Source organism: Galeopterus variegatus, unplaced genomic scaffold (assembly GCF_000696425.1).
Source record: "Galeopterus variegatus unplaced genomic scaffold, G_variegatus-3.0.2 Scaffold9605, whole genome shotgun sequence".
NCBI lineage: Eukaryota > Metazoa > Chordata > Mammalia > Dermoptera > Cynocephalidae > Galeopterus > Galeopterus variegatus.
Window position 1 is genome coordinate 31,405 of NW_007735716.1, and position 14,666 is coordinate 46,070.

The 14,666-nt window shown below is 35.4% G+C and overlaps 1 protein-coding gene across 1 annotated transcript; it reads right to left on the bottom strand.

The window, feature by feature from the left end:
* Window positions 1–3,001: 3,001 nt before the first annotated feature.
* On the bottom strand, window positions 3,002–3,928 carry LOC103609428 (olfactory receptor 11H6-like). The gene has a single exon (XM_008593753.1). It carries the CDS (start codon window positions 3,926–3,928, stop codon window positions 3,002–3,004), a length of 927 nt encoding a protein of 308 aa, XP_008591975.1.
* Between the last annotated feature and the right edge of the window lie 10,738 nt (window positions 3,929–14,666).

Sequence of the window (14,666 nt, forward strand, 5' to 3'; positions counted from 1 at the left end):
TACAAATTTCTTTAAAAGGAAACACAGATTTTTATTTGACAACTAGAAATAAGAGTTTTAAAATGCTCAAGCCTCTTTCTGGTCTATTGTCAACAAAAAAGCCAGGGAGATGACATTTTTATGATGTAAATAAGATTATGTTACTCCTATGCTCAAAATCCTCCAAAGACTTCCCATTTCACAAAGAATTAACTATAAAACATTAATGAAAGAAATTGAAGAAGGCACAAATAAATGTAAAGATATCCCATGCTCATGAGTTGGAAGAATTAATATTGTTAAAATGTCCATACTACCCAATGCAATCTACAGATACAATGCAATCACTATCAAAATTCCAATGTCATTTTTCATAGAAATAGAAAAAAAATCCAAAATTCATATGAAAGCACACACACACACATGATTGCTGAGACAATCATGAGCAAAAAGAATAAAGTTGGGGCATCATTCTACCTGATTTCAAACTATACTACAAAGTGGTAGTAATTAAAACAGCATGGTACTAGCATAAAGATGGACTCATCAACCATTGGAATGATAGAGAGCCCAAAATGATTCCATGCAGGTACAGTCAATTGATTTTTGACAAAGGTGTCAAGAATACACATTGAGAAAAGGGCAGTTTCTTTAATAAGTGGTATTGGAAAAACTGAATATCTACATGCAGAAGAATGAAAATGAACCCTTAGCTCACTCCGTATACAAAAATCAACTCAAAGTGAATAAAGACTTAAACATAAGACCTGAAACTGTAAAACTGCTAGAAGAAAACATAGGGAAAAAACTACACATTGGTCTGGACAATAACTTTTTTAGATTTGACATCAAAAGTGCAGCAACAAACGCAAAAATAGACAAGCGGAATTACATTCAAAATAAAAAGGTTCTGCAGAACAAAGGGGACAATTAAAGAGTGAAGAGACAACCTACTCAGTGGGAGAAAATATTTGCAAATAAATCTGGTAAGGGGTCAATATCTAAAATATATAAGGAATTCAAGCAACTCTATGGACAGAAAACAAATCAATTAAAAACTGGGAAAGGACCCGAATAGACATTTCTCAAAAGGAGACATACAAATGGCCAACAGATATACAGAAAAAAATGTTCAACATCACTAGTCATTAGGGAAATGCAAATTAAAACCACAGTGAGATTTTACCTCATGCCTGTTAGAATGGCTATTATCAAGTATTGGTGAGGATGTGGAGAAAAGGCAACCCTTGCACACAGTTGGTGGGAATGTAAATTGGTACAGCCATTATGGGAAACTTTATAAAGTTTCCTCAAAAAACTAAGAATAGAATGCCACTTCTGAGTATTTACTAAAAAGATTTGAAATCAGCATGTCAAATAGATGTCTGCACTCCTATGTTCAGTGCAGTACTTTTCATAATAGCCAAGTTATGGAATCAACACAAGTGTCCATCAACAGATGAGTGGATAAATAAAATATGGTATATAAACACAATGGAATACTATTAAGTCTTTAAAAAGAGGGAAATTCTGTCATTTGTGACAACATGGATGAATCTGGAGGATATTATGCTAAGTGTAGTAAGCCAGGCATAGAATGACAAATACTGCATGTTCTCACTTATCTGTGGAATCTAAAAAAGTCGAACTGAAAGCGGAGAGTAGGATGATGATTATGAGAGACCGGCAGGGAGATGACGGTCAAAAGGTGCAAAGCTTCAATTATACAGGAGGAATACTTTTTTTTTCCTTTGAGATACATTGCACAGCATGGTGAATACAGTAAATAATAACATATTGTTCATTTCAAAATTGTTAGGAGAATAAATTTTAATTGTTCTCACCACAAAAAATAAGTATTGGTGGTGATGAATGCTAATTAGCTTTAATTATTCCACATTGTATCCATATATCATAACATCACTTTGTACCTCATAAATATATACAATTATAATTTGTCAATTTATTATTTTTAAAAAGTTCATACTATGGTTTACAAGGTCCTACACAATTTGGCCCTCTGTTCATTCTCTGACTTCATCTCCAATCCTCTTCCTTTTAATCTCTCTACTCCAGCCAAACCAACCTCCTCGCTGTTACTTGGACAATCCTGCCTCAGGATCTTTTAGCGATCTTAATTCCCTCTGCTTGGAATGTTCTCCCTTCAGCTATACGGCTCATTCCCTCATCTTCTTCAAGCTTTTGCTTCAATGTTACCTTCTCAGTATAGCATTCCCTGATCATCATGCATAATATATCAGCCTTTTCTCCTACATTTCCTGTCCTCTTTCCTCTTTCTGCATAGCACTCTCTGACATGCTATATATTTTACTTATTTTTCTATTTTCTGTCTCTATGCTACTAGAATGTAGGCTCCAAGTGGATAGTGGTTTTTGACCATTTTGGTCATAGCATATTTTTAGTGCCTGGAAGAGGACCTAAAACACAGTAGGTGCTCAATTAATATTTATTGAATAAAGTAATTACTACTATTTTATGTAATTTTAAAACATATGCCATTCACATGAGCATGAAACTTCGCCTGTCCCTAGTATGGAAGACTTTCAACCATCAAGAGCCAAGGGAACAAGACAATTGTACTGTTACTAAATCCTTTGTTTCTGTATCTGTTAGGCATTTAAATTTGATTCTTTATTCACTTTTTAAAATATCGACCTGTCTTAAGAAATGCCTTGAGTATGCCAATGATAATTCACCGAGAATAACTGCTCTTTTTCTACCTTCCTGCCCAGTCTCTCAATAATCAAAACTAAAAGAGTATGAAATAGCACAGATAAAATGTGCTCACATATCATCTACTGGACTCAGGCATATTGAAAGTATGGTTGTTAAATTTGGAATGCACTGCCAGATTTCCTGAGGAAAAAAAAACGAGGGACCCCAATGAGAATGCATCATCTTTAAATTGTGTATTGGAAAAGTAGCAGCAGAAAATCAAGTCTTCCTTAATCTCTTACGTCTGGACAATGGTTTGCTTGGTCTCACATAGATTACTTTAAGCTCATTCTATCCTCAGAACTTTCTTCAATGCAGTCTTCATCTCCTTGTTTCGTAAGCTGTAAATCAAGGGGTTTAAGAAGGGAGTGACCACAGTATAGAACAAAGTAATAATCTTCTGAATTATAGCTGTATTATCAGCTGTGGGACTCACATACATTGCCAAGAGGGCCCCAAAGAATAAGCACACCACTGTCAGGTGTGATCCGCAGGTGGAAAAGGCCTTCCGCCGGCCTGCTGCTGAAGGGACTTTTAACACAGCTATCAGCAAAAGGGTGTAGGAGCCCAGGATGTACAGAAGAGTGAATATGAGAATCAGGGAGCTCAGGATGTAGAAGACGTTCTCAATGACAGGAGCTGGGGCACAGGACAGAGCTATCAGTGGGTCTATGTCACACACAAAGTGATTGATGATGTTGGGCCCACAGAAAGGCAATTGAGAGAGCTGCACAGTGGAGACAGGGTAAGTAAGGAACCCAAACACCCAGCAAAGAGATATCAAGATAAAGCAGAGTTGTGGTGTCATGATGGTTGGGTAGTGCAGTGGACGGCAGATAGCCAGGTACCGATCATATGCCATGATACAGAGGAAAAATGTTTCAATTGTACCAAGAGAAGTAAAAAAATAGAACTGGAGGAAACATCCAACAAACGAGATGGTTTTTGTTTCTGAGAGGAAATTGACTAGCATAGTGGGCACAGTGGAGGTAATATAGCAGATTTCAAGGAAAGCAAAATTCCCAAGGAGAATATACATTGGGGTATGCAGTCGTCTGTCCAACTTCACAGCACAGATAATGGCCCCATTTCCCATTATGGTAAATATGTACATTCCAAAGAACAACAAGAAGAGGAAACTTTGCATCTCCTGACCACCAGGAAAGCTGAGGAGGATAAACGCAGTCACAGTGCTTGTCTCCGAATTGTTCATCAATCTGGCTACAGAGAAGACAGAAAACACAATTATACAAGTAGGTTTTTTTCCCTGAAGAACTTGGAGGAAAACTATGCAAGGTACGTATGTTAGTTATTTGGCAATTAGTTTGGAAGAACCCATCCATTGAGTCCTAGCTCTTATTTAAAAACCACTAATCAACACTCTGAATGATCGAAAATGTCAATAAAATTAGATTCATAGCAATAGTATCTTTACATTACTTGGATTTTCTTTGTCATTGAGTTAGATTTTTTAACATCCTCTTTTTCCATTGAGATTTTGAAAGCTCAGAAGCATTATCCTCTAGGAAAAGCAGCAAAGTGGTTATCAGTTTGTATATTTTTCCCCACCCACAGTTAATTATTTCTAATAGATCAGCTTTCAGTCTGAGTTAATTTTTTAAGGAAGAATTAGGACTGGAATAACTACTTTGTTTTTTTTTGACATCTCTCCCCAACTGGAAAGTCCTTGACATATTTCTCAGACACTCTAGAGCTGTGAATGTTGATTATCCACTTTGAGTTGTTCGCATCAGAATCATTTTCTTTCATAACAGGTCATGATTTATATCTCAAAATAAAAACAATGAGAAAAGGTCATAGCAATAATTTTCTGGAGAGTAGAGAGTTAATAGTCACCTCACAGTATTCCTTGAATTGACTTTAGTTCAACTTTTATTTTAATCTCTTCTAATTTGTGCATTGGTTCTATACTACCTTAAACAAATGCTGTGTCTTAAATTATTTTACTATAAATTTCTCATTGAGATAAACAATTTGTTTCAAGATACATTGTTCTGCCACAAGGATTCATTTTTCTGCCACCTACATATTGCCGATGATAGATTTTTACATTTGCAACTGAAATCTCAACTGCCCACCTGCAAAGAAATTCAGATTGGAAAGGTCATTTATCAAAAGTCAATGAGACAAACAGACACAAAGACATAATATAGCTCTACATATTGCTGAAGGTCAATTCTTTTGCTGAAAAGAAAGGATTTTTTTTCATCTTAATGACACACAAAACATATATGTACAAAATATTCAATAAGCCTTTTCCAAATTCAAGGATATGCTTGAATTTGGAGGGATCCTTGTCATGTTTGAGCTTTCACTTTAAATATAAACCTCTCTAGTCATTTACTTCCTTCATATTTTCCAACACATAATCACCATTTTGCTCAGGATTTCTCCTCATTCCGTCTTTTCCTTTGTACTCATTTATTGGTGAATGGCTCCACTCTCCACACACCAATTCATTTAGCATTTGCTAAAGCCAGAAGCGTGAGAGTCATTCAAGCCACCTGATAATCCTGTCACCTCCCAAATTCACTCACTCATCAAATTCTGTTGATTTTCCCTCTCCAAACTTTTTCAAATCTTTCCTGAGCACATAGAAGATTATAGTAAATGCTGAATGTTTTAAGGTTGGATAGTCCAGTAGTGGAGTGGATCAGCTACACACGTGAGAATAATGTAGAAAGAAAAATGGGCCTCCTCTAAGGAAGGACTGAGATAATAATTTTGGGAAAAATGTACATAGTTTGGTGAGGAAGAAAGAGAACACTCACTCTAGCTATCTATGGGATGACATACCACAGCTGGATTAGGTTCACAACTGATTGATTCAGTGCAGTAATGCTGAACTCAGTAGTCCTCTGTATCACATACTTAAAAGAAAATAAACAATAAAGTCATATTGCTTTGGGCTCAAATACTGTATCAGATACTTGTGCCCTTTAGCATGTTAACACCTATTTTGCAGAGCTCTTGTAAAAACAGGTTCAAAGTACAGTTGCCTAGTACATATTCTAGTGCCTAGTACAGTTCCTGGGAAATATTAGGGCCTGAAAAATATTTTAGATGCTATTGTTCATAATAATACTACCAAAAAATATAACTACAAAGTAACTAAGGATAAAATTTTTAGCATAATCATTAAAAAGCCTAAATGAAAAACAATTAAGTATCTAGAAGACTAGATTAAAAGTCACTCAGTTCCAATGTATTACACACCAAAGCTATGGCCAGCATTCTTAGGTTGTTCAGATTCAATTTACTGACCTTCCATATTCTGGCAGTTGTCTGATATAAAGGAAGAAAATGGAAAATCACAGTATTGTTAATAACGCAAGATGCAGAACATAAATTATTAAAGGCAGGACATTATATTACTTGGGATGTGCAGAAGAGTAATGGGAATAAGCTATATTCAATTGGGGGCATTGTAAACTGTGAGTTATTAGGCACAATATCGAGCAATCTTCTAATACCAAATTATGTAATTCATCAAATTTCTGAATAATGAGGCATTTCTTTGTGAGTTATCAGGCAAGAAAATTTAAGGAAATTTTAAGCCAAGGGAGATCTGGGTAGCTGGGCCCTAGAGTCAATAGTTCATTACAACATAATCTATTATTATGATACTGGAGATACTGGGGATGAAATCACATATCCAGAAACCCACACAAGTTTGCAAAATATGTTAATATAAAGGGATTACACTGGAGCTCATATCCATGTATAGATATCTTCCAGGAAATCCAGTGAAGCCTAGTCAGGGAGAAAACTTACCCTAAGTGCAGACAGACCTAAGGATAAACACCAAGTCTGTATTTTCTTGTTGATGCCTCTCTTTCCCTTACATGAAATCAAAACCCAGGTTCTGACCCTGAGAATCTTAGGAGATACCTGTACAAAGATAACTGTTGAAACTATTTTCCACCCTTTCTGAAGTGTTCAAAAGAAACAGTTATAGCAACAGGGTACTTCTGGTAGGCAATGGTGATAGCCAGTGGAAAGGAACACAGTCCTATACTCAGCCCTTGAGGTGTGGCCTTGACTGACAAATTGACATTTTCATCAAGGGCTGCATAAGAGACCCCAGTCATCCCCAGGCACCCAGACCTTTCACTTGTCTTGTCCTGCCGGGAAAGTTCAGTAGGTGAGGTTTTTGTATTACTTTTGTTGCAGAGTAGCTGAAAGCAGTGGGATATGAACCTCATGAGAGATTTCAGAAAGGGGGTGCAGGTGAATGAAGGAGAAGGGAGTGTCATCGTGGTTCTCAAGGGGTGCAATTAAAATATTACCTTAGAGATTGTGATGTTTTCTATCTCCCTTTGGGCTGATTTATGACTCCCTCAAGAGTCCTTGACATAGCATTCTTTCTTTCATCCAAGTTTTTATATAGTTTAAAAACTATATAAAGTATATAAAAAATGGGTAAATTGGACCCCAGAACAAAGGAAGAATGTCTTAAAGTGCAATGGTGAAATGTCTGTGTGGATTTCCAGGGAACTTTTTGTTTTTAGGAAAAGTCTTTTCATTGTGAAATGTAGAGAATGTTCACAATGTGTGTCGTTTATAGTCTCTTCACACACTTGACATCTGTCAATTTTTGCTTCCAATTTTTAATTACTGTTAGACTACTTATTTTCTATTTGTCCTCTGATCTTTTTTCCCTTAATACTTCTTTCTTGTTTTCTTTTGGATTACTCAAATATTTTTATTATTTCAATTTCCTCTATTAGCATTTTTTGTTGGTTTAATAAAATTTTATTATGATAAAATATAACCATGCATAAATATAACATATGTAATATAAAAATTACCATTTAAAACATTTATAAGGGCACAGTTATGTGGCATTAAGTATATTTACATTCTTGTGCACCACTATCCATCTCTAGAATATTTTCATCATCCCAAACTGAAACTCAATACCCATTAAACAATAACTTCCTGTTTCATTCTCTCCCATACCTTGGCAATCACCATTCTACTTTCTGTCTATGAATTTGGCTACTCTATGTACCTCATATAAGTGGAATCACACAATAATTGTCCTTTTGTGACTGGCTTATTTCACATAGCATGATGTCTTTAAGGTTCATCCATGTGGTAACACATGTAGCTTTTTTTTCTTTTTTCTTTTTTTTAGTAGTAGAAGTCATCCTAATGGGTATGAAGTGGTATCATTGTGACTTTGATTTGAATTTCCCTAATGATTAGTAATACTGAGCATCTTTTGATGTGCCTATTGGCCATTTGTACATATCTTTTGGGGAAATGTCTATTCAAGTCCTTTGCTCATTTTAAAACTGGGGTTTTTTTTTGTTGTTGTTGTATTGTAGGAGTTCTTTATATATTTGGGACACTAATCCCTTTCAGATCTATGATTTACAAATATTTTCTCCCATTCTGTGGGTTGCTTTTTCGTTCTGCTGATGGCATCTTTTGGTACACAAAAGTTTTTAAAATTGTGATGTAGTGAAATTTATCTATTCTTTCTCTGGTTTCCAAGCTTTTGGTGTCACATTCAAGAAGTCATTGGTAAATTCAATGACTTTTCTGTTATATTTTCTTCTAAGAGTTTTATAGTTTTAGGTCATATGTGTAGGCCTTTGATTCATTCTTAGTTAATTTTTATATATGGTATAAGGTAAGAGTCCAATTTCATTATTTTGCATGTGGATGTTTAGTTTTCCCAGCACCATTAGCTGAAATGACTGTCCTTTCCCCCATTGAATGGTCTTGGCACCCTTGCTAAAAATGATTTGACCAAATATGCAATGGTTTATTTTTGAGATCTTCATTATATTCCATTGATCTGTATGTCTGTCTGTATGCCAGTACCACACAGTTTGATTACTGTAGCTTCATAATATGTTTTGAAATTAGGAAATATGAGACTGCCAACTTTGTTCTTCTTTTCAAGATTTCTCTTGCTATTTGGGGTCCCTTGAGAATCCATGTGAATTTTCGGATGGATTTCTAAAAATTCTGTAAAATCATCATTGTGATTTTTGTAAGAGTTGCATTGAATCCATAGATCACTTTGGATAGTATTGTCATCTTACCAATATGAAGTATTGCAATCCATACACATGGAATGTCTTTCCAATGATTTGTGTTTTCTTTAATTTCTTTTATTTTTTTGAAATATAATTGATTATGCATATTTGTGGGGTACAGAGTTGAATATCAATACCTATGTACAATGTGTGATGATTAAATCAGGATAATTAGCATATTCATCATTACAAAAAATAATCATTCTTTGTGTCCATTAAACATCTTCTCAATAAGCCCCCTGTTTCTCCCCCATTTCCCACCTCTGGTAATCACAGTTCTGTTCTCTCCTTCTGAAAGTTCAACATATTATTTTGGTTCTCTCTCTTTCTATTTATTTGTTTATTTTAGTTCCCACTTATGAGTGAGGACATGCAGTATTTCTCTTTCTGTGCCTGGCTTATTTCACTCAACATAATTTTCTTCAAGCTCATCCATGCTGCTGCAAATGGCAGATTTTCATTCTTTTTCATGGTTGAGTAGTATTTAATGGTATGTATACCACATTTTCCAAAGCTAGTCATCCATCCATGGGCATTTACATTGGTTCCATATCTGGGGTATTGTAAATAGAGCTGTAATAAAAATGGGACTGCAGCTATCTCTCTGACATGATGATTTCTCTTCCTTTGGGTATATACCCAGTAGTGGGATTCCTGGATTGTATGGTAGTTCTATCTGTATTTGTTTGAGAAACCTCAATACTGTTTTCCATAATAGCTGTACTAATTTACAGTCCTACCAAAAGTGTAGGTTTCCCTTTCTCTGCATCCTTGCTAGCCTATTATTTTCCATCTACTTAATAATAGCCATTCTAACTGGGTGAGAAGATATCTCACCGTGGTTTTAATTTGCATGACCCTGATTGTTAGTGATGTTGAACATTTTTTCATATACTTGTTGGCCATTTGTATGTCTTCTTTTGGGAAATGTCTATTTAGTTCCTTTGCACATTTTTAAATGAGATTATTTGTTTTTTTAAATTTTTGTCTTTGTTTTTTTTTTTTTTGTACTGTGAAGTTGTTTGAGTTCCTTGTATATTCTGGACATTATCCCTTATAGCTGTATAACTTGCAAATACTTTCTCCCATTCTGTAGGTTGACTTTTCACTCTGTTTATTGTTTCCTTTGCTGTGCAGAAGCTTTTTAGTTTCATGTATTCCATATTTTTTATTTTGTTGTCTGTGCTTTTGAGATATTATTCATAATGTCTTTGCCCATCCTACATCCTGAAGTTTTTCCCTTATGTTTTCTTCTAGGAGTGTTATAGTTTCAGGTCTTATATTTAAGTCTTTAATTCATTGTGAGTTTATTTTGATACATGGTGAGATGCATGTTTCTAGTTTCATTCTTAATGTGTGGATATCCAGTTTTCCTAGCAGCATTTGTTGAAGAGGTTGTCTTTACCCCAATGCATGTTCTTGCATGTGCCTTTGCTGAAGATCAGTTGGCTTAGGTATGTTGATTTCTGGGTTCTCTATTCTGTTAACATTGGACCAAGTGTCACTTTTAAGCCAGTACCATGCTGTTTTGGTTACTATACCTTTGTAGTATATTTTGAAGTCAGGTAGTGTTATACCTCTGGCTTTATTTATTTATTTTTTTGCTCAGCATTGCTTTGGCTATTCAGGGTCTTTTGTTGTTCCACATGAATTTTAGGATTTTTTTTCTGTTTCTGTGAAGAATGTCATTGGTATTTGGATGAGAATTGCATTGAATCTGTAGATTGCTTTGGGTGGTATGCATGTTTTCAGAATATTCATTCTTCCAATCCATGAACATGGAATGTCTTTCCATCTTTTGATTTCTTCTTTAATTTCTTTCTTTGGTGTTTTGTAGTTCGCATAGTAGAGGTATTTCACCTTCTTGGTTAAATTTATTCCTAGGTGTTTTATTTTTTTGGTAGCTATTTTAAATGGGCTTGCTTTCTTGACTTCTTTTTCTGCTAGTTAATTGTTGGTGTATAAAATTGCTACTGACTTTTGGGTATTGATTTTGTATCCTGCCACTTTGCTGAATTAGTTTATCAGGCCTAGTAGTTTTTTGGTGTAGACTTTAGGTTTTACAATATATAAGATCATGTCATCTGCAAACAGAGACAATTTGACTTTGTGTTTTCCAATTTGAATGTCCTTTATTTCTTTCTCTTTCCTGAGTTCTCTGGCCAATACTTCCAATACTATGTTGAGTAGGAGTGATTAGAGTGGGTATCTTTGTCTTGTTACTGTTCTTAAAGGAAAATCTTTCTGCTTTTCCCCATTCAGAATGATATCGGTGGTGGGCTTGTCATATATGGCTATTCCTACATTCTGAATGTGCTACAGAAGTTTTTAGCCTTGAGCAAATGCAAGGCTTTCTTCACTTGTGCTTCTCATTTGGCTGTAGTGTTTCTGTTTTTTGACTCTACTGTGGTGATGCATGTTAGCCCTGGATCAGGACTTCCAGTAGAAGTGCAAAAACATTGTGGCCTTATTTTATTCTGTGATAACAGCCCTCAGTAATCCTCTTATTTATAGCCTGAGGAACAAAGAGATGAAGCTTGCACTAAGAAAAGTCTCTGAGCCTGAAAGATCTTTTTATAAAGCATAAATCAAAAATCATGGTGAAGCAAGTTCCATCACAACCTACCTTAATAAGACATTAGTAAGAAAATTTTCTAGAGACTTCAATAAACTTGGTTAGGGAACTGTTAAAATAAAGCCCATTATATCTTAAAAATCACTCACTACATGATGGGTTAGACTTACTTAAGGAATAAAATTGTCTGAAGAAAATTGGGCCCTTCATATATAACTCACTTTCTAAAAATTAGCATAAGTACAATTTGTATTTCAAAATTAGAGCAACATATAAGGATGCAACACAGATCATATACTTGTTTCAAGATTAAGCAAATTGTCCTTCACTTCTAGTTACTGACTAAAGGAAGAACTTCTGTATGAAATAAGTAGAATCTTGCACGTGTGATCTTATCCCTCTGCCTCTACTGAATAATACATGTTTTTACTCTAAGGATTTTTTAAAAAAACTAATAGCATTGGCTGGATATTAAATGGTAGGTAAGAGAGCACTGAAAATAAGAGTTAGGAATTTAGTGGCTATTGTTTACCCAGAGTAAAGATAGAAGCTGAGTGTAAAGGGCCAGGTATTAGTAGTCGGGACCGAACTCCCTTTGCTGCAAGTGCAGTGTCAAGTAACAGATTTGGGGAACATATTTTATTTCAGTATTTTTGCTGTGTTACATATTAAAATATTCTCCTAAAATATGTAAAGTTCTTCTTTCTTTAAAATATGTAATCACAATTGTTTGTTTGATACTACATTTCATCTTAAACATCAGCTATCTAGTCTTTTGAAGATGACTTTCTAAATGTAACAAAAGGCAATAGGAAAATAAGATGGAATTTTCAGAGCTATATTTACAGCATGCAGGAAGTCATCTATTCCACAAAGTGATGTGCAGCTGCAACTGGACTTCCTTTAAGGAAGAAACAAGGAGTTGAGGTTGTCTGGACCCGAAGAGTTAGGATTTCTGGGATTCCATAACAAAACAGAAGATTTATTTGTTATATTTGACAGAACCAAAGTGAATTGAACGAATGAGCAATAGTCTGGACAAATTATTTACATAAGCAAAAACCTTAATTAAGAACTGTACAAAAAATATTTTCAGTGTATTGTAAGATGCTGATGATTTCTCTGTTTTAGTTATGATTTGCCTCTGTGTGCTTAACTTTTGTTCATTCTACAGTCTTTTACCTTTCTTAGCAGAATGGGAAAAGAGATGAAAATGTGTGGTGCTTAATAAAGCATACGGTTGATTGTTCATAAAGCTGTGTGGTGTCTGCATTTTTAACCAATTTTGAGGTAATTATAACAGACTTTTTATACTGGAGAATTTCCATGCCCCAGGAAGACTTTCACTTCATACTTCAGTTTGCTACCACTTAAGGGAATAAAATCCAAATTATTTAATAACTTTTGCTAAGTTTAGGACTTTATAAGTTAAGAATATAGTGATACCAAAATTTGAACTTCAATTTGTCTAATTTATCTTAAGAGATGAACTATTTACAACTAGTCTCTCCTACTCAGTAGACGATTTCTTGCTTTGATCACTTCCCTCACACATTTCCCTTAACCACTATCAAAAATTTATATTCCTTTCCAACCATGTAAATTCTCACTCACCTCACAGACAAACAACAGCCTTGCAGTCTACTTCATTTATTTCAATAAAATGCACTTTGAATATTTATAAGCTGCTTGTCATTGAGGTAAACCACTTATGTAAACTGTCTCTGAATTTTCAAACACTTTTTCTAGGAATACTCCTTGTGAAGTTAATACTGACAGTGTCCCACTTGAAAAGCACCTCATGTCTTTCAATTTATGCCTCAGCATTTCTCAAAACACTGGAATAAATTTCCTATGCTTCCAGATGCCCTGGAAGTCTTTGCCTTCTACAGTGGCTTTTCTCCTTCTCATGTGATCACCTCTCATGTATAACATCTGCATCCAATCTTTGTCTCAGACGCTGCTTTCAAAGGAGCCCAGATGAACACAACTGGTAATGCAAGTGGCCATGGAAATCAAACCCTCACTATACGATACTAGAAACAGATTCATCACTGGTCAGATGACAACAAAAAGCCCAGTGTAGGTACTAAGCAAGGTGTTGCTAACCCTTAGAAGAGCATCACACTTGTTAATATCCTCACATGTGATGTACAGGTAGAAGAGAAAGCATGGCCTATGCCACAGCTCTAGCCCTTGAATGGGATGGAGACAACAGTAATTACAGGAGCTGTGGAGCTGCATGACTTTTTATTTTCTTGATATATTGGAGACAGAATGATAAACTTGGGTCAACCAATTATCAAGTCAGGGAACAGCTGTATTTTGCAATGCCTACTACTAAGAAAGAGGCATAGGACTTGGTGGGACTTTTGGGATTTAAGAGACAGATAAAACCAAAATTTGTTGGACACTGCTCTGATACATTTACAAGTAATTGACTTAGAAGACTGCTGATTTTGAGATGGTCCCAGAGCAAAAAGAAAGATCTACAATAGGTTCAGGCTGCTGTTTGTTTTACCCTGACACTCAGGCTATGCAGATAAGAACATGATGTGGCAAGCATCACTAGGAGACTTGTAGAATGCAACACTAGATTTCTACAACAAGGTCATGACTGTTACTGCACAGAACCACTCACTGTTTGAAAATGAGATCCTATTTTCCTTCAGAGGAAAAACACCTGAGCATCCTACCATGGAAAGTCAATTGGCTATGCAACCACAGCTTCCTGTCATAAGCTGGATATCATCATATCCACCATTCATTCAACTCAGTCAAGGACAGGAGCAATCCATAATGCACTGGAAATGATACATTAGTGTATGTGTCCAGATAATTACAGAAGACACATTATCTGCCTCTGCTGCACCAACTCCTCTCCCTCAGTTTATTCCTATGGCCTCATTGGGGGTTCCCAACAACCAGTAAATGAAGAAGAAAAAACTTAGCTCTGATTAATAGGTGAGTTCACTCAATATATTCATGTGAGCCAAAAATAGATAGCAGCTGCATTCAGCCTAACTCAGAGGTTGACTCTAAATCATGATTGCTGTGGTTTGAATGTCCCCCAAGCTCATGTTGGGACTTAACCCCCAGTATGCTGATGGAAGGTGGAGCCTTTAAGAGGTTATTAGATTGCAAGGACCGTGCCCTCATGAATGGATTAATCCATCTATGGTGTTATTTTTGTTTCCTTTGCTGTGCAGAAGCTTTTTAGTTTCATGTATTCCATATTTTTTATTTTTTATTTTGTTGTCTGTGCTTTTGAGATATTATTCATAATGTCTTTGCCCATCCTA